At 50.6% G+C, this 20,995-nt stretch overlaps 1 protein-coding gene across 1 annotated transcript in view; it reads right to left on the bottom strand.

The window, feature by feature from the left end:
• The window catches only part of GRIK4 (glutamate ionotropic receptor kainate type subunit 4), a gene marked incomplete at its 3' end in the record, with an annotated part of 117,006 nt that extends 96,057 nt beyond the window's left edge, over window positions 1-20,949 (bottom strand). Inside the window, exon 1 of the mRNA XM_084274967.1 lies at window positions 20,826-20,949. Within this exon, the coding sequence (XP_084131093.1) occupies window positions 20,826-20,907 (82 nt within the window). The 5' untranslated portion in view covers window positions 20,908-20,949. The remainder of the gene's footprint in view (window positions 1-20,825) is intronic.
• Window positions 20,950-20,995: the final 46 nt, after the last annotated feature.

Raw genomic sequence — 20,995 nt, 5'->3', positions numbered from 1 at the left:
GCTAGGACACAGGATGGAAAGCTCCAAGTGACTGTGTTTTCATACCGCCAAATTAGAGCCATCAGGTTACCCACTATGGGCAGGATGATTTTTAAAGTGCTCCTTTGAGGCAGATAAAAGATAACAGAAATTATTTCAGCAAAGCGCTTTGGGCTACGCTGCTAAAAAGCTTCTGTCTCCTTTGTACCCCAATCAGGATGGAAAGCCATCCCCAAGGGCCATGATGGGGGCTCAGCAGACCCCCACCTGTTAGGCTGGTCCCTGCCCACAAGCAGCTGCAGCCATCCTCAGCACCCAGCACGATGCCTGGGTCTGTGAGCAGGAGCTCCAACTTCCAAATCCAACTCGAGATCATCAGTAGCAGTTTCATGACCCAGACAGGCTAAGAGATAGTTAGGTTTAAAGAAGGTAATGGGTTCTGTCTGCACTGCTGAGGTCAGTGCGAGATCTTCTCCCCATCTGCTTCCTGAACACAGGAGTGAAACCTCCTTGGGGATCATCAAGAAATGAGGACAGCAACTCTCCCCTCAGTGGGAGGAAGAAGGACAAGAGAAAGACCACCATCAGAACAGCAACACACAAAGCCAGCCTCATGCAGTGAAGATTTGGCAAGCAACAGACCCTCAAAGCAAGATACACAGCCCACGTTATGCAGAGACTGACGGGTCCCACCCAATCCCGAGTCAAATCCACCCAATCCCATTTTTTGCCTCCACGCTCCTAAGCAGGAAAATAGCCTATGAAAATAGGTAGCTTGCTTTGCAACGTTAAGTAATCTCCATTCTCCTCAAATAAGAAGGCAGTGGCATCAATTAAAGGACAAAGCCATTAGCCACAATTTGTTTATTCAAATTAGCGACAAGCCTGTGTCAAAACATCGGCTCCCCGCAGCCCTGCTCTCAGAAGTTTTGAGGGAGAATGATTGATGGAGCCGCCCACGGTCCCCCATTGACTTCAACAAGCTTTGGACCGGGTTGCTCAAGAAACAGCCTCAGCTTTCCAAGGCCCATCTCCTGTCAGAGCAGACCTGCCTCCCTCCTGGTCCCCAGCTGCGTGACTGTCCTCGGGTTTAACCCAGCAGCAGCCTCCACCACAGCCTGCCACATACTCCTACCACCAGCACGCACCAGTAACGCATGCCAAGGCTTCCCCATGGGTCCATCCCACTTCATAGAGTTTTTGTTTCCTCAGAGCCAAACAGATATTAAATATATATATAAGCCACCTGAGATGTTGCATCTCACTTGGGTCCCTCTGATCCCCGTAGGGATCAGTAAGACCGGTGCTGGCTGTGCCCACGCTAGGCAGCCACTAACCCAGCCCACAGTCCACTAGGAAAACAAGTGAGCCCTTAACTTCCTGCCTGCCCGAAACATCCCAAGTGATTTCAAACGGATTTTGGTGAGGACTCCACTGCTCCCTGGCTACAGCCATTTGTGAAAGGCTCACACACGCATCACTGCGCAGAGATACAGTGTCACGCTCCCAGCTTCCAGGGTTAATTGGCCCCTAGCATCTCTGGGGCCACTTCCTCCTTTAATAGCCAATTAGACCTTATTAGCTACGTTGTCATTTACATCCAAGGCACCCAGCAGCAGTCCAGAAGCTGCAAATTCGCTTCAGAAGCCCTTCTCACAGGGGCTGCGTGGCCTTTTACATGGCAAGCTGACCCTTCTGCTTAGCTCCTGGCCTTTCTGCTCCGCACACTCGCTGTCCAGCAGCTCTTGAGTGACCCCAGACAGAAGAGCTGAGGAAGGTCTGAGCTGTCAGGCACAGACCAACCTGCTCATCCCATCTTTCAATGGGCCCGAGCAACACTGCGTGTGGACACGTTGAGCAGGCCGCTGTCTGCTCCCAGCCATCCACCAGAACATGCTGACATACTGCAGCACGGATCAATAGAGAGGGAGCTAGGTAATGGCGATTGATTTTACACGTGTAATGAAGTTGTTGAGTCTCTGATTCAGCCATTAGTAAGTGTTCGTTTTATTGACCTCAACGGCCCGGGGACTGAGATGTTTTGCTGTTGCCTTTTAAAACACAAGCATCATTTGCTAATGAGAGATGGTCTGGTTCCCTCCTCATTATCTCTCTGCTTTACCCTTCCCTCCTCCGCTTTGTTCCGGCCACGGCTGAAACCCACAGACAGCAGCTCTGTGCACTGCCATCACAGCACCAGCCACACACGCTCTCAGATCCACAACCCTTCTCTTGCTGCTGAAGGCTTTTCCAGCCCTTCCCACAGCAGGTCTCCCGCCCTGGACCAGACAGACTTGCCTCCATGCAGAAGCCTGGTGAAAGACCCTTCTTTGGAAAGGTGGAGCTGTACAAGCATCATCTTCTTCCCCCTGACCCCTTGTGTGCAGCAGCCACTCAGGTCCACCTCATTTCAATGAGGCCAGACATGGACTCTGTCCAGGATTTTTGTGGGGGTGATGAATGAGGTCTGCTCATGCCAACTTCTAACCTCCTTGTGCTTCAAACACACACCACCTTACCATCTACAGGCTTGTAGAGCGTGTCCCACCATGAGCTCCTGTTTAAGGTAGCAAGCCAAGCATCACAACACACAGCGGTAACACACATAACCCCCAAGCCCTTTGGCCTGAATTTGGTCCACAGTTTCTCTCCCAGCACTAGCTAGGAGAAAAGCTCCTATGTGTCTATCATGGGTCTCTGCTGTGGTGGTCCCCTGTCCACATCCTGCCCCAGCTGACCTCATGCTGGTCAAGATCACAGCCCGAGGGCAAGACATTTCAGGCACCACCATCGGAAGAATTCTGCTTTGAAAAACAAGGCTGAGGAAAAGATGTATGAGAGAAGGAATTAGGAAAGGACTTGCAGTAAGGAAAGATTCAAAGCGTATCATCCCTAAGATTATGCCAGGATGTAAGTCCTCCTGATGGACTCTTGATGAGGTTGTGCTCACAGCTCTACATGTATATACAGAGAGATAAGCAAGGCACCCAAAACTGTAAAACCAAGGATGTTTAAATGAGAGGGGATCTAAGGGAGGCTAATAAAATGCCGGGAAGAATTACGTACCAACATCTACATAGAGGTTGAAGGAACATAGCGTGCTTTTCCTGGAAAAGTGGCAACTAAAACTGACGCATGGAGAGGGTAAAAGGGACTGGGAAAGAGAGACAGTTCCACCATAAAGCGCAAGAGAGAAGCACTTAAAGATGAAGCAGATATTTAAGGGTGGCATTAAAAAGAAAAGTGAGTGTGCAGTTACGAAAATGGGAGGAGGGTGTTGTGTTCTGTGTAAGGAAAACCAAGCTTGGGTTAAAACTAATTCGGCTTCCACGGGACCAGGGAATCATTCTGAGCAGTGGTTTCCAGTGCTGGGCTTGTGTGACCTCCTCAAAAAGGCTTTACAGATGAGTGTGCAACAGCTGGTGTGGCCCTGGGATGTCACCATGGCTCTATGGATGATGATGGTACCTTGGTGGTACCATCTCCGCCCCCCCCCCAGCTGTTAGATCCCAAGGGTCATTGGCCCTGTGCGTGCCAAGACATACCCCAGCCCCACAGTCCCCTGGGAATCCCCACTACCACCACAGCAAACCGGCTCCTGGTTTTGTCGGTACAGCCCAGCGTCTGGCTCCTACGACTCATCAGCTGCCACCAGTCCCACTCCTCCTGCAGGTCTCCTGTGCCTGCCTGCTCCACCGCAGCTTATTTCACACATGGGCACCCAGCACGGCTCACTGCTACCCTGCACATCCTCCTCTTCGCCACGCTGATGCACTCCGAGGGCTTTACTCCATTCACTCCATGCCCTCTGGCATCATCCCCCCAGGCTCTGAAGGTAATTTCATGCTCACACAGTGTTGTTTTCTGCTGTACAGGTGCAATGCCTGCTGCAGGGTCCCACACAATCACCATCGGATGCTCGGAGCAGCAACCACCTCGCACACAACACTGCCAACATCTGCAGGCAGCAAAGCATCCTGCCCTGGCCCTCAGCACACCCACCCGTATGCCCGGCCTGGTAGCTGCTGCGTGGCTCTCTGCCCCCACACTCACAGAAGTTTCCATCTGCTGCTAACAGCCCGGCCTGATTTCCACACCTTTCAGCACACTAGACTGGAACTCGGGAGGTGTCTGTGCTAATCAGAGAGCTTGCTACAGGCGATTCCTTTCGCTTTCTCTGTGCCTCTGCTTCCCATCCAGATCGTGAGAACAAATGTTCCTGTCAAACCAGAAGTCCATCCAATAATTCCTACTAATAGCCTCCCAGCCTTCAGCTGCTCCTAGGTTAGGAAACTTCTGAAACTGATGTCGTTTATATATTTAATAACTCGAGTGCTTTTCCTTTCCCTGTGCTTGCCCAGCTTCCCTTTAAATCTAGGAAAACTTTCTGTATCACAGCATCCTTTGAGCCCAACATATCAATCGCCTGCTGCGTGAAACCGACATCCTGCTGGATGTTCTGAGCTTGGGTCCTCTCAGCCTCTGGTCCAGCATCCTCCACTTCTCCTACCAGGACAGACAAAGCAACTGATCCTCCCCACCTTCTCCATCCTGCTGCTGATCTGCCTTCCAGTAATCTCTCCATTACAGACGTTGCCTCTCGCTATAAATAACACTGTGCAGCGAGGGGCACGGAAGGAGCTCCACCCCAGCTCAAAATCCTGGGCATCATCACAAGGGCAACCTGTGCAGAGCTGTCCCGTGCAGCCACCTGTACACCAGCAGGCTCCCTTCCACACCACAGCTGAGCCCAGCCCTGCCTGCAACCTGTGGGCCCCGTTATCGGCTGATGGATTGTTTTCTGCTCCCAGGCTCAGCCCCGCACTGGGTTATCTATGTGGAAATGTAATTTGTTTGCTGATATCAAAACGCTGCCGCTCACCTGCGGGATTAACACCGTGACAAAATCGTTAGGAACCTGATGGAGTCCTGGAGGCCACCCGAGTTTGCAGGAAATTCATTCTTCAGCCTAACGAATGTCTTTTTCCAAGCAACTACAACAGCAACACCCCTGTTTCTCTGGTCCCACGAGACCAGCCAAAACACCAGCGTGTGCTGAAGGGCTCTGCTTACTCTTAGACTGACTAAACGGCCAAATGACTCCTGTAGCTTGTGAGAAGCACAGAGGTCCAGCAGCAATGCTGCAGCATGAGGCTCCTTTCACACACCACCATGGCATGGGAGTGAATCCCACCACCACTTCCAGACCTCACGCCCACAGGGAATAAGCATCACCATTGCATCTCAACACTGCTGCCATCAGAAACCCTGGGGTGGGATAAGCAGCACAGGGTGCTGAGCCTTTCCCTGCTGCTTTGCTTCCACATCTTCCCCTCACTCATGCATCCTGTTCATCCCCCCTGCCACTAGAAACAAAACACGCCTCTTTGTAACTCCTCACTGAGCTGCTACTCCTGCATGATGTTAGGAACCGGCAATGAGTCACTGTCACTCCTGGGGAAGGGGGAGAAAAGCCACCTTCCTTTTACTGATTCACTGCCAAAACCCCCACGTAACACAAGCTGTCTGCTCTACGTTCAAGCCGCCTTCCACAGCACAGGAGAGGATTGTTCTACTGCCCTGCCACCAAGGTGACACAGTCAAACCCTTCTTCTGAAGGGTGCTCTAAGCAACATGGAAATCTGCATTTCAATTTGAATCCATGCTGATGGTTCAAATGAACTCCTGAAGCACCTCTGCCTGTGCAGCTCAGAAGCACGCTCCCTCTGATAGACACACACACACACATGTATTTTTAGCCTTGATCCCCACATTAAGGAGAAGTCACCCTTTGAAAAGAGCGGCTTTATCACCAGGCAATATTAGCACAATGAAGAAAATCGCTTCTAATTTTTATAAATTATCTCATCATCTGCAACTAATTAGCAGCTGCTGAAAGCTGGGAAATCGCTCTTAGCCCTAGAGAGAGACTAACTCCAAGCTATGCAGAGCTCCAACATCCCTGATGGTCAAGGGTTCCAGGAGATGCCTCCAGCTGGCGCAGGCACAGGTCCCACTGCCCGTCCCACCGGGTGAGAAGTTGTGCGACCCCAGCATCTCCGCCACAAGGAACAGTTGTGATGCAGCTTAGCTGGAAACTTTATTAAAATCCAATCTAATCAAGCTGCTGCGACTCTCCATTCTCCTTACCCTTGCTCCTAGGCGCTCATGCCTCAGTCTGTGCCGCTGTAAATGTGTCTATAAAAGTAAAATGAGCAAGCAGCCAACGGCTAAATGGCACTTAATCAGAAGAAAATGTATACCCTGGTGGATAGCAAACTGCTATTAAGTTGAGGGGGGGGGGGGGGAAGGCAGAAGAAAATAATAAGCTATAAATGGACAACCAAATAAATCTCCTGACGTACCAAGTGGGAGCACATCTGGTTAGATGCCACCTCCAATGAGTTGTGAGCAAAATATTTATTCGCCGCCAAGTACCTGGCAGCAGGAGCAGGATGGGATTACAGCTTGGATGCCACTTTCACTGCCTCCCTGCCTGCCCTCAGAGGCAGCAGCGCATCGGGTGCCTGGACCCTCCGGCTGCAGCGAAATCCAATCTGGAAACATCCGACCTCGGAAGCCAGCAGGCTGAGAGGGCCCAGGCGTCACCGGTCAGGCTGTGACAGTGCCTGTGGCTGGCGTGCCAGCTCCAGCTCTCTGCTGCAAGGACATGGGCTCAGGTTTGAAAAGGCATCTCCTCTGCAACAGAAGAGCCCCCAGCCTCCATCCCCACCCAACCCCCCACAAGGGGCAGTAAGGCTACCCACAGTACACCAGAGACTTACTTCACAGTCACAAGTACTGGAGGACGCACACACCACTGATTCCGGAGCCAGCCTTAATTTAATACAGAGCACTCCAGCATTAGGAGAAAATGCGATTTGGGACTTCGAAGTCCCTAGGGGAAGAGCTCCTTGGAGAGGGGCACCATCACAAAGGGGATTATCACCATAATCACGAGATTAGTTGAATAATCCCAGCCTACAAGAGAGTTTTTGTCATCTGCAAGATGCTCGGCACCCTCCAGCTTTCAGGGAAATGTGGCGCAAAGCCAGGTCAGATTCCACTTGAAGGAACAGAGGGGAAGAATGAGGAGCTCGATTCAGCACCCACCATGTGCCACAGTCCCATCCACAGTCCCATCCAAATCCATCAGCCAGGCAGCTCCCATCTCCCCATGTGGGCCATACAGCACACCACGGACTTCCATTCCCTCGCACCACCTCTCCGCTTCAGACCCAGGGATTTTGCTGTCGATTCCTCCTGTTACAGATTTAATGCAGTAACAGGGTTCAGGACTCCCACAAATGGCAAATGCAACAAATCCAGTCCTATGGAATTACAAGATGATGTGACGGGGAAGCAAAATAAAATAAACCTCCTCTGGTAATCACCTAGCCCAGCTCCACTAAGGAAACGCTTGCACAGTCGAATTGCACAAAGTAAACAAATAATTACTGGCTATTTTCTGCTATAGGTCAGAAAGCAGATTAGCTAGCTGAGGCCAAAATCTAAAGTGTGCCTGCATCGTGCCCAGGGTTACAAAAAGAAGGAAAAAAGCCAGCCAGGAGCAGAACCCTGTCCCACAACCACTGCTATTGGGTCCTGCTGCTCTCCGAGAGACAGGCTCAGCAGCACAGGAAGAAATCCACTTCATCTCACTGCTCAGGCACTGATACCCTGGCTGGAAAAACACATAAACCCAGTGCTAATGTTCTTACATTCCCAAATTCCCAGCTCCTAACTGAACAGATTCAGATTTACTACCTGGGGAGAGATTTTTTCTGGGAAGGGAAAGCCAGTGTTGGGTATTTCTCCTGGAAACGGCTCTACCTCGCAGACAGCCCAGATGTCTCCACACCCGCTCGGTACGCACTTGGCTGAAGCCTGTTGCCAGAATCAGGAGGGAAACAGAGGATAGCCACAAGAAGCAGCAAAGCCTGCGTTTCATTTCACTGTGCTTTCCACCTCCACAACCCAAAGCAAAATTCACCCCCCATCAAGCCTGCTGAGAAAGGGAGAAGGATGCTCCTGGTAGTTAGAAACTTCTGGTCAGGAAGCCAGTGACACTTCTCTCCATGGCACCAGAGTACCTGCTTAATTCAGCTCCAGCCCCAAGATCTATAAAACCAGCGGAGAAGCAATGATATTCCAAGCATCAGGAGTGAACTACCATGAACTGTCACGTTGCACAGCAGAGCCTGCACTCTAGCAGCTCCCAGAAGGGCAGCAAGCTTGAGCCCTGAAAGGTTGTCCTGACCTGTGCAAGCGGAGCAGGTGAGGATGTGCATCCTCACGGCGTGTCCTCCTGCACACCGACTGCTCCATGATCCCCTGAGAGGGCTGGGAGGGAAGCAAACAGGCAGCAACTTGCAGCACAGCTCCCTGTGGTGCTGGCTGGGCTCGGGCAGCTCAGCACAGAGACCTGGTTCTGCCTTTTCAAGCAGGAATAATGCTGGGCTGTTTCGGGGGCATGGGGGGGTAGAGAGTAAAGAATAGAGCCAGGACATTTAAAACAAAGGTGTGCAGCTATATCCAGCAAATGGCTGGTTTTTGTTAGTCACACAGATGCTCTTTCTTGCATTTCTTCAGGGGTTTTGCTGTGTGTGGTGGGTTATTTGTTATATTTTTGCTCTCACTTCACCTTTCAGTGTTCGAAAGCATCCACGCTTCGTGCCAGAGGTGGCTTGTTTTAGTAACAGGAGAGAGAACTAAGAGGCAGCGTTCTAAACCAAGCCACCAAATCTCTGTGAGGTTAATCGATTCCCCAAGCATCGGGCACATCTCTCTACAGCATGCTTAGAGGCACCAACTTCTACTCAAAGGCTCTGTGCTCCTAACCACTGCCTGAAAACACTTCCCATTTCCATGCCATAAAATTGACTGTCCCAGGACAACAGCAGCCCCCCCCCACCCCACCCCTTGCAGTCTGCCCTCCGAAAGGGCAGGAACCAGGCAGTGAGGAGGAGGAGGGGTGGAAGTGAAGGCAGCAGAGAGACCACAACCAGCTCAAAGCCATCTCCAGGCTGTCCCCAGTGCCATGGAAAGCACCTTCTTCCTAAAAAGTCCCTGTCATGCTGTGGAGCTTTGGGGAACTGAAAGCATCTGCCAAGAGACCTCTGTGCAAGGGGCTTGCTGCGTCCTCCTTGTCACTGCACCTTGTGGAGCCGCTTACTCCAATGCCAGCATCTCCTGTGGACCATGAATGCTGGAGCTGGCTGACATGACCAAGAGGCTCTTGATAAACAGTGACTACTCCTCCAGAGCAATTACAGGCTATTAAGTAAATGAGACATGTTATGGGGGAAAAAAAATAATAAATGAAGAGGCTGTGTTTACACAGGAGCCTGTAATGGCTCCATCCTTGTGTCAGCTTCACATGCTTGACAAGGCAGACACAGCCGAACTTCCGAGCCTCCTGCCTTCACTTCGTTTCCTTTCCACAAAGCCAATTACAGGGGCCACAGATTAATTCTTCTCTCTCCTCTTTTCTTCCTGGGCTTACCTTGAGATGCCCTGATATCACCCAAGCAGAGGGTGAGGCTGGGGATGCTTCTGCGCTGATCTAGGAGCATCCCACATGGCCCTGTGCAGCCTCAACCCACGGTCAGGGCTAGCTAGGCAGCTGAGGTGTGCAACACCTTCACGCTCACACCCCATGCCTTGCTTTCCTTTCCTGAGCTGCTTATTGCTCCACAATAAAGCAAGACATCTGGCAGAATGTGGTTTTAAATTCACCTTGGTTGTCGCTGGCCTGTGTGCTCACAGTTTAGAGCTTGTTTTCTATCACCTGGAGAGAACCTGCAAGGCCCCAAGATGAAAGATGAACAGGCAGCTGCAGTGGGTGCCAGCACGGAGGGTCAGAGAGGATGGTGCCAAGAGGGTGCTGCCGCTCTGCCGGTGGCCATTCCTGCCTATCCCGGATATGCAGCAGTGCTGCCTAAGGAAGCACTTCCCACAGACCTTCCCACACTGGTTTCTGGGTTCTGCTCACCATTTCCCCTGGAAACTGTCCTGTTTGGGGCACCTGGTATCCCCCTCTCTGAGTGCTGCTCCATGCTCTGACATGTGCACACCCAGCCTCCTCCATTCATTTTGTTCCCAGTGTCAACAATTTTACCAGCAATATTTGCAGGGCTGTAGGGACTGAAAACACACAGAAATAGAAAACAGTAACCTAGAGACAGGGAAGGGAGGGAGTTCAAAGCACTTTCCTGCTAAATGACAACCCAAGCTGCCTGCAAATAAAATTCTGGAGCTCATCAAGTAACTCTGACCACTGAGGGTGCTTAATAAAGATTACTTTTCTATAGCTCCACTTGCCTGAGGCATCATTTGTTCCTAATGAGAAGCTCCATGGGATTTAAACGCATGAGAGAAGAAGAGGCTTTTCAACCACAGCCATTACAATGAAAACAAGCTTTCTGCTCCAAAACCCAAGCGCTTACACGCCTGTCCTACCCCGGTAATGCTCCTCAGCCATGCCAAGCTGCACAACCACAGTGCTTGCTTTCTGCCAGAGTCGGTAGGCAGCTATCCCACAGCATCACTTCTCAAAGCCTGCTCGTGCTGGGGAATTTGAGGCAAGCTCTGCTGAGAGCTGCAGTGCTGAGGGTGATGATTGATGCCAGGGCAAAGCCACCTCAGCCCCACCTGGCCCCAAACACCCATCACCAACTTCTACCTTGAAGCAGCACAACCGGGGCCAGCGGGACAGCTGGGGCAGCTGTTGCCACATGGGATGCCCAAGACTCTGCACAAATACTGCAAGGTATTTCACTGTCAACTCAACCACTCCTTTTTCTTTGCCTTGTGTGATGGGGAAGATTTCTGAGCGTGCCTGGAATAATAAAGAACTTCTTCCCACTGTACCAGGGCCCCCAGTGAAACAAACAGGCCAAAAAATTCCACACACCAACGAAATGGGACAGAAACACAACAGAAAATAAATGCTAAAGGTCTGCAACTGCCAAGCCATCTCCTGTGCAAGGGATGTGGAACGAAATGTTCCGAAGTACCGGAGCCAAACGCCAGAAGGGGATTCTGCTGCTGGTCAAACGGGAGGATGTGTTGGGCAGCTGAACCCCAGCAGAAACACTCTGCAGGGGGATTAAGGGCATCCTGCCATGGTAAAATGAGATGCCCGTGAATCAGATCTGGTGCAAGGTGGAGGTTATCAAATGTGCTGCCCAACACCACAGCGCACACACAAGCACACCTGTAGGCACGTATTCTGTAAGATGCTGGTGACAGCAAAACCCTCTAGCAGTGAGATGGGGCAGCTGGTCCTGTGGGATATAGGCTGGTGGATTCTTCTAGCCAAGTAGAACCACCACAAACCAGGTCTGGGAGGGGAATGGAATCTGTAACAAATGCAGAGATCCTCAGACAAACCCAAGCTGACACCACGTTACAACTTTACAGGCATCATCATCCCTTGGGCTTGGCAAGAAGATCACAGAAGTCGTAAGCTCATGTGGGATGAGCCCCAGGCTAGATCTCAGGCATTCATCCCAATCCACACACCTCTACAGTATGAAGCCAGGAATAACACCAGAGGACATGGCACACAGAGACCGGCTCCAGCAAGTGATCCGGGCCACAAAATGAGGTACTGAACAGCAATCCCCCAGCAAGGGAAGACTACAGAGGCAAATCAAGCCTGTCCCTTGCCTTCTTCCTGCTATCCCAGCTCTGACTTTCTCCATGAACTCAAGTTTAGCTGCATGAGGTGCAAGAGCTTGCAGCATTTATGTCATCATGAGAGTCTGATCCCGGATCTCCTGCCTCCTTCCTGAGACTCCCAACCCACCGATGACTTGGGAGTTGATTTCACACTCAAGACTGTCTGAAAACAGCTTGAAAATTCTTGGATCTTCCAAGTACAGAACACAAGATATTCAGAAACCTCAGAGCTACACAGCTGAGAGGAAAAATCAAGCCTTGACCCTTCCTGTGCATCAGCCTTTTGTACCTCACATTCGGACCCTTCAATCAAAGCCACGACTCCCCTCTGCAAGCCACTATGCTCCCAGTTTGATCAGGTATCTGCTCTGGCAGCCAAAAGCAGAACCCTACAGCACCAAAGGATGGCTGCTTAACACTAAGATCAGGTCCTTCCCTCCATGGACAGTCTCAGAAGCATCTGGAGCAGTTATGCTTTCATGACTATCACTAAAGAGAGATGGGTCAGAAACACATGCGAGATGACAGGTGACACCTGTGTTAAGTCAGGTGGCCAGCTAAAGTTAGCTCAAAGTACCTGGTTGCTCTTCTGCAGTGGTACTTATCTGCAGAAGCAGATAACTGGTGCCAATTAATAATTACTGGTCTCTCACTTCACAACAAAATCGCAGCCCTCAAGATTTCCAGCACTCTCTTTTCCCTTCCTAAATAGAACAAGGGTTCATCCCCTTGCAGCACCCCTTCCCAGTGCTCTTGGAAAGGTCTGACTACATCTCCCAAAGTGCTGCATGGTCCTGCACTAGAACTGCTCTGCGGGGACACACGGCACCCAGAATGGGTATCACCCAGCCAGAAGTGTCCTCCTATTCTGCCAGCAAAACACAAGAACCACTCAAGAAGCTTGAGCAAAGATAGAACCACTTATGAAGCAGCAAACAAGATGCTTGTGAAAGCACAAAGCACTCATGGGCAGGCTATTCCCTCCCCTTTACTCTCACGGCTCCATTCTGGGGATGACAGCCCAGCCCAGCCTTCCCCTTCATCACACCCATGTACCCCCGTAGGCTAAGCTTTGCCTTCAGGAATCCTTGCAGCAGATTAAAACTCAGTTTATTAAATAAGGCAGTACTCTAACAAGGGTAATCCACAGATAATTTCGCTCATTTAAACCCTATTTTATCTCAACCAAGTAGACTTATTTCCATTTAACAATCTTAATTCTTTTAGCACTTTCTGGCTCCCAAATTGGCTTCGGCAGCAGAATTGACATTCAGCCATCATTTTCACATAAAGTTCTATTTAGCCTCTCCAAACCCCTACAGTGTCTGGAGGTGCAAGAGGAATTCATTAGCGGTGTCTTTGGGAAAACGAGCCATCCCCTCCCTGCAGCCTCCGTCCATTCCCAGTCCTCATTTGGCAGAGGTCAAGTCAGAGCTGGCAGCTGCCAGGCTGAGCTGCTCCCCCACTGCAGGTCCTCCCCGTCGCTCCCTTCCAACCCCACGTTCAGGTCCGCTGCTGTGCTGACACACGAGCATCCGCTCCCGCATCAGGAGCATCCTGCACTCAGCTCCCCACCACAGACAACAGACCAACGAAGGCTGTGGGGAGCAACCCTATCTTAGGTGTGGCTTGCACCCCAGGTGTTGCCCCCCGCTCTCCCACAGGCACACTGCTTCCCCTGCCCATCAGCACAGCCTCATTCTTTTGTGTTCTTCCATCCTTCCCTTTTTCCTTGGCATTTTCTCAGTGAGTAGCTTCAATCTCATCATGGGGAGGTCCTCAGGAGGAGCACAAAGCAGGGAGCAAGGCTTTATGGAGAAGGGCAGGACCTACCCTTGGCAGAGGCTGGAGCTTTGCGGAGGGCCCAGCAGCACGCAGGGAGCCAGGATCTGTCTCACTCGCTTTGTCAGCAGGTTGGGTCTCTGCTTCTGGGATTGGGACTTTTTCAAACACTCTGGGCTCAAAACACCTGGTTAGGAAGAGCTAGAGCAGCCCACGCCAAGGCAATACAGGCTTTTAGTTTTACAGGGGTGTGTTTATCAGGAACTGAGCCACAAGCAATTAGCTGCAGAGGAGCACTTGAGATAAGTGCCCTTTCAGGTCAAAAGCACCGTTTCTGGGAAGGATGCCCAGCAGCCCTGCAGTGCCTACTGCCAATGCTTAGCAAGAGGGCTTTACCACCTCACTGACCCCAGCACCGCATGCGTAGCATTCCCAAGAGCTGGGCCCTGAGCTTGCAGTCCATCCATCTGCAGAGCGAGGTCAAGTGAACTTGCCAGGAGTTACATGGCAGGAGGATGCGGAATAAACCACTAAGCACAAGGCAGGATCGCTTGGAACAGAGCGAGACCCTGCCTTACACTCACATTGTCAGAGTCTCTCTGCTAGGACAGAATGTGACAAGCTGGGGTTGTCTTGCTGCCTTCTCAGAAGGGTTATAATTGCTCACAGGTAACGGCTTTGGCTTTATCTTGACTCACTTTGAGAAACTCCAAGGCTTTGTTCTCCCTCAGTTCCTGAAAATAACCTTCAAATGCCATCATAGCCGCTACAGATAAGCATCACCCTAAGAGCCGCGCATCCATAGGTACCCCCACACTCAGCAGCCAGCCTTATCATCACTGCTCCCCGCCCTTCCACACCAGCAACTGCTGCTGGGATGGATGGAGGGCTTGCTTCCCCTGCACACTTACTCAAACGTTGCAACCCAACCCTGCTCCCGTCCACAATGGAAAAACCCTCCCGATCAATTCAGGTGGTGCTTTAAATGCAAGTTAATTGGCCTACAGGGAGGAACAAATTTGAAGCTCAAAGTATTGCTGACACCAGCACTAAGTTTTCAGGTGCTCTGAGCTGCCAAGACAGCTGCTGTCTATCAAATGAGCTCTGCTTCGCAGGGCGATGGCACTCGCTCCAGAACGGGTCTACTAAGGCTATTTAATTCAGGCTTACTCTGCAGCGCAGGCAAGCTCACCACAGCTCGTGTGAAATCCATCCTTCCTCACCTACCCACACAGCCAGCCACGGGCGAGGGGCTGGGCAGCAGTAATCTGTAATGCAGCCTGATGCACCAGCCCATCTCACGCCGCACTGGAGCCTTCTGCAGAAATTCCAGCTTTGCTGAGTTTGGCTCAGAGTTGGAATTAATTTTGGCAGCTGTTTAGGCAGGGAACCAAGCATCTTTCATTCATGTAATTGACTTTTTTATTCATACATATATATATATATATGAAAAAATAATGAAAGAGATGACGGAGTAGCTTTTGCTATGACTAGCATTCACTCTGTGCAACAGAGACATGTATTAAAAATGGCTCAGCAGCTCCATACACAAAGTGCTGCCCGGGGCAGTAACAGCATTTAGATATCAAACAAGTTACACAGCTCTTAGATCCTGATCCTTGGCTCTTGGAGAACCTTCAACATTCAGGACCACAGCTAAAGAAGTCTGAAGCAAAACCTTGCAGACACTCCTACTATCAGCATCCACCCTTTGTCACTCATCCTGCAACTATCTCCACACTATAAGGTGTGGATGGATGGAGATCTGACCTTTCCAATGACCAGCCCCTCTCTTTTCCCTCACTTCTCTCCTCTTCCTGCTGAATTAGCACCTCCTTTGAACCTGGTCACCTTCCAGATCTACAGAGCCATACAGCACAGGGCAGCAGCTACTGCTGCACCCAAGCACACCGCAGCTTTTCCCGTGCTGGCAGCTCTCCTCAAACAAGCAAATGGAAAAACTTTCTATGCTGATTTTGCTACTTGAGCAACGTGGCTCCCTTCCATAACGACCCGTTGAGTTTCCCATCCAGATGCTCTGCGCACAGAGATCTATAGCTGTGTAATATGCATGTGGATATATAATGAATTAAAACAAAGCTTAGAGCCTCTTGGGATGCACAGCGTAGCCTGCCTCTCAGGCATTAATGAACCCGTAAAATAACTCCTCCAGAGTGGCAAAACACATGAAGAGATGCTCCGTCTGGCTGAATCTGCACCTCTCCTCGCTCCGTGCCCCCTGGCATTGACCCAAGGTATAAATCTGCCTCTTTATTTATTATTCATATTATTATAGTGCTGGATTCCTTAGCTGAGGACCAGGAGCTCATTAGGTTTTACACAGCAAAACTGCAGCCTGGAGAGACATGCAGCCATCTCCCAGGCAAGGTGAGGAGCACTGCTCGCCCGGGGCACGGTCACGGTCACAAACACAAGTCACCCCAGTTTGCACCAAGCCCCTCTTCCTTCCCTGAAGGCTCCTGCAGCACACAGCTCAGGTGATTTTAAGCCCAGCACACTCAAGCCTGATCGCATGCAATCCATGCTGCTGATAGCCCTACGGCAGGGGAAAGCCACCAGCCCGCCCCTCCTTGGTACCCAAGTCCTCAGTTGGAATGTCAAACAGGTCCCTTGCTGCTTAAAATCAAAGGAAAATGAAGCAGGGATGTGGGACTTCTACATCCCCCAAGCACTCGCTCGCAGCCCAACACGACTCCCACTCCCTTTCTCCCAGGGCTCCTGGCTCGGAAGCGCTCGCTTTCCTCCCGCAGTTTTCGCTCACACTTCCATGGTGCTAATGAGGCTCCTTCCTTTGCAGGCAGAGAAGCTTCCAGCACATCCCCCAGCAAAGCTCGTGTCTGCAGAGCCAGCGGGAACAGTGTGCAAACCCAGTGACCACCCAGCAACAGCGTTCTCCCCAAACACCAACCTCAGCACACGTGTGGGCAGCCTCAAGGCCTTGCCCCGGCATCCGACATCCAAGGAGTCCAGAGAACCACTTTTCACCTGATCATTCCCAAGAAGAGCAGGCTGGGTACCAGCCCACAGCAGCCACTAGCTGCATGGAGCCCCCCTCCTTCAACAGTCCAGGCAAGGAGTTGCCAAAAAAGCCAGGCATCTACGGTCCCAAATTTTTAAAGATAAAGATTTACCCACCAATAAAACATCCCTCTCCTAGAAGAGTAATGAAAACAAAATTAAAAGGGCAAACAGGTGACAAACTAATTTTATTTTTCTCTACCTCTCACCACCCTTCAGCAGCAAATGACATGTAACTATGGATTTACTTCACTTTAATGAACCTAACTGGACCTTTTTAATATTGGGGGAAATATTAATATTGTGCATCAACTAAGACGTGGATGCCTGCCCCACTCTTCCTGCACAGTTGTCTATTTCTTTAGACTCTCAGAGCTTTGGGAAGTCCTGAATGAAACGTGAAAGCCTTAATACTAATTAAAAAAAAAAATAGAAAAAGCAAAAATGGGTATAGGCAGCCCAGAGAGCTACCTAAGCCCTACCAGAAGCTTTGCTTCCTCAAACACTATTCAGAATAACAAGCAGGAAGGTTTTCCAGCAACAGCACCACCATGCGAGCTCAGCTCAGAGATGGTTTCCCTGCTATAAGCAGCAGCCTGGCTGGGTTCAAAGCCAGCGTAAGACCGAGTCTCTGCTGGGGACCAGCACGCTGGTGGTTTATTGTGGCTGCAGTGGTGTCATCCACAGAGGCCTCGGATGCCACAGGAAGCATGTGTAAGGAAAGTGACCTTAGTGTTAGAGCTGCATCATGCCTTTTTTTTTTCTATAGCCCACCAAGTTGGGAGGCAGAGGGAGGGAAGGGATTTGGACAGACAGAGGCAATGTCAGAAAAGGGCAGTTGAAAGAGCCGTGGGGCTGAAGGAGGCTGTGCAAGGAGCCTGTCAGTAGATCGTACGTCAGTGCTACCGAGCCTACTGCTAGTTAGGGCAATGCCAAGTATAAACTACAACTTTGGCTTGTATATGAATTTTAAATGAGCTGTTAGCACACCCAATGAATCTAGCAAGAGAATACCAATTTAGGGCTCCGACGGTCTGCTCTATGAGACCAAGTAAATAACTCGGTAAATAACTCAAGTAAATTTCCTGACACTTTATTGAGCACGGGTGAACAAATGAAAAACAAAGCCAGAATTACTTCTACAGTGGGTATACGCTGCAGGAAGCCAGAGCTAGGGGAGATGCTGGCCCAGGGCTAGGGGAGATGCTGGCCCAGAGTGCGCTGTACCAGCCATCCTCCTGGGGCAGGTAAGAGGGGGCTGATGGCTTTTGTGCCCTTTGTGTGTTTGGGTACAATTCAGCATGTGCAAGGGCACACGTTGGGCAAGCACCAACCATTGTATTTTGCTCCCAGGACATACATCAGCCATTTCAAGAGCTACAGGATGTTTCAATGCATTTCATTCTGTAGCTCTTGAACGCTTCAGAGAACATGCCCATTCCTGCCTGCTTCTTCATACTCTAACCACAATCAGCTTTTGAGCATCTATGGAGACCATTCTTCACTGAGACAGAGCAGGTGAGCTGACCAATAAACAAAAGACACTCTAGGTAAAAGGATCAAGCATGTGGGTCATGGTTTTTCCCCCACAAAGGTCTCCAGACCAGTGTGAACCAGGAGACCTTCTCCAGGATGGAATCAGAAGGAAACACACGCAGTTTAAAGCTGGGGGGGTGGGGGGGGAAGGCAGAAAAAAATGTTTCCACCAATATTTTTTCTTGTGCATCCCGGAGAGAAAGAGAGCGTATGAGAGGCTACAGAATGTTGCTGTGCCTGCCAAAGTCACAGGGAAGGTCACCTTGTAGCCTGTATTCCGCTCACTTTTTTGCATAGCTGATGCCTCTAAAGCTCACTGCAATGCAACACTCATTGCCAGTCCTGCCCAGGCCAGCAAAACTTCCCGTCGCTGTGGACTCAAAGATTAAGCAATCTGCTGCCTAGAAACTCCACTGAGAAATAGCAGGGCCAAGATCCACCCGAACCCCCCAAGAAAACAGCAGCAGGGAAGCTCAGCATTGAGTTTAAAAGCCAAATGCCCCTGACTCAGCATCGCTGTGCCTCCTCCCGCCCTGGAAGCCAAGCGCAGGAGGCAATCATCCCTTCTAGCAACTCGGTGAAGAAACCAGACATGGCGTTGCCTATGTTCACCTCACACGACTACCCATCTAACTGTGCATTTGAGCAGTCCATTACCAGATGGCTCTCAGAATAATTTTGAATGCTAGCTTGCATTTTCTTTGAATATTGAAGTGCTCGTGCTGGTCTGTTTTCCTCCTCTGTGCAGTGCATTGATTTATGTTGCTAGATACCATCTCTCCCTGCCTTGCCAAAAGCGTGCACTTGGGAATGATTTCAGGGCTGCTAGTAATATTTTTTCCTCTCCTTTTATTTTGTGCTTTATTTTTATTAACTTTGTTTTGCTGGATATGTTATTAAAATATAACTGCATCTTGAAGAAACAAAACCAAAACCCCAAACCCCTCCTCAGCTCTTCGCCGTCTGCTTACTTGCAGAGGAGCTCACTCTGTGGCCACAAGCAAAGCAAAAGCAGCAGATAGGCACTAACATACCTTTCCCTCCACTCACGTGTGGGAATCAGCTGTCTCTGAGGTGAGAACAGGTGATGTCCCATTCTCAGAAGGTGGCTGCAGAAACTTGTGCCTTGACTGTAGGGTCTTTGATCACCCTTGTGTCTAACACTCTCTAACACAGCAGCCACAAAGCTCTGGTGCCTTTTAGAAGAACCAGTGAAATTCCTCCCCCTTCCCTCAAAAACATTCTCAGAACCCTTGACTCCTGCATCACCTTTGTAACATCCCAGCACAAGTCCTTCAGTCCTGGGAGGATTCAGCAGGCAGATCTGCACTGCCTTGCCCCGTGCAGGGCCCTTCCATCCCAGACCCCACAGCCATGGAGCTCATTTTAAGAGCAACCCCAGTATTTTTGCAAAAGAAAGTCAAAGAATCTCTAAACACACAAGGATTTTAACACCAGAGAGACGGGTCCAACGTAGCACGACCTTAACGTGAGAGAGCTGACCACCACTGGTGGAGCTGCCTCTGGGGTGGAGACCAACGCACAGCAGCCTCAGCCCCAGCACTGCAGCCCTGTACATGATGCTGAGGAGGAGAGGGACACATTTAACTGCCACGTGCTCAGCCTGGTGCTGGTATGTGCTCTGCCCATGGAGCTCCACTTCCCCTTGCGCTTCCCAGTGCCCAAAGTTCTTCCTCCACAGGAGGGGACAGCTGGACCATAAGCCGTAATAAAGGATCTTTCACCTTCAGTCATCCTGATAACATACTGCCCATCCACAGCCCTGTCTGCTGGCTCAAGTGGGGGGTCTGCCGATCACCATGAAATGCAGCCTGCAGAGCTGAGACTCTGCAGCATGAGCGCTCCACATGAATCACGGGTGCTGGGGATATAAAACACCCAGCCACCCTTCCCAGGCTCCTGCCAGCACAGACCCTCCCTTGCTATATTTCTGAGCTGCTCCGTGCTCCACCAGCGGAGGGGAGAAGTAATTCTACTTCAGGTGTCACCTGTGAGAGTGGCAAACAGGGACAGGGATAGATTAGCTTCGAATCCACAACAAATGTTTAATAAAACCAGCTGGAACCTCCAGGGAGAAGAGTCGGGAAAAGCAGCTTCCTCCCCAAACACCCAAGCAAAGCGTTAATGCTATGAAGCAAGCTTCATTACAAGGTTTCTGGGTGCATTTCTCCTCCCTAATCTGCACAGGCAGTAAGCCAAGATGATGGTGCCTCTTCCTGAACACTCTTTAATAAAGCCCAAAGGAGACTGAACGCAGAGGGCTCCTTACAAACAGCACTTTGGAGTTATTAATGTGCTTGTGCCACTGCTTAACTAGGTTCAGTCTGGGCTCAGATGCTCCTTGCTCATCAGCGCGAGGACAAATAAATTTGTGGCAGAAAACAATCTACTTTTGTGTGAAGCCTGGGAGAGCATCAAAGGTGGGTAAGGGCATGGAGCAAGTTCCGTTCCTCAGCGGCGCTTGGTGCAGTGACTTTCACTTCTAATTTATACAGAACGAGATTCCCATCAGGGAACATCACCACCATAAACAGTATAAAATAAAAAATCAATGTATGTGTGTGTGCCCATCATAGACTGCATTCCCTTTACATGATGAAGGAGAGAACATTGCCAAAATGCAGGTAGGACACTGCACCTCAGCCCCACTTGAATGGAGAGCACACCACCACGGCAGGGAACCCAGCCACCACAGGCAGGGTTTGGCTGCCCTACACATGTCCACCACACAGAGCAGCCCAAACACATCGTTACACATGGGGCAGACTGAGCTTTATACTCACCGATCCTCAGGGAATGGGGGCTGGCAGCGATCTTCATCAGCCACAGCAGAAGGAGCACCAGAGGCGCCAAGACACGGGGCATCTTCTATAAATCCTCATGGAGCCCTTTGGTGGTCTGGGCATGACATAACTCTGCAGAGAGAGAGAGAGAGAACACACACACCCTGAGC

Source organism: Gallinula chloropus (assembly GCF_964237585.1).
Source record: "Gallinula chloropus genome assembly, chromosome: 24".
Classification (NCBI taxonomy): domain Eukaryota; kingdom Metazoa; phylum Chordata; class Aves; order Gruiformes; family Rallidae; genus Gallinula; species Gallinula chloropus.
Note: the sequence above shows the minus strand (reverse complement) of the source record. Positions and strands in the feature narration are given on the sequence as shown.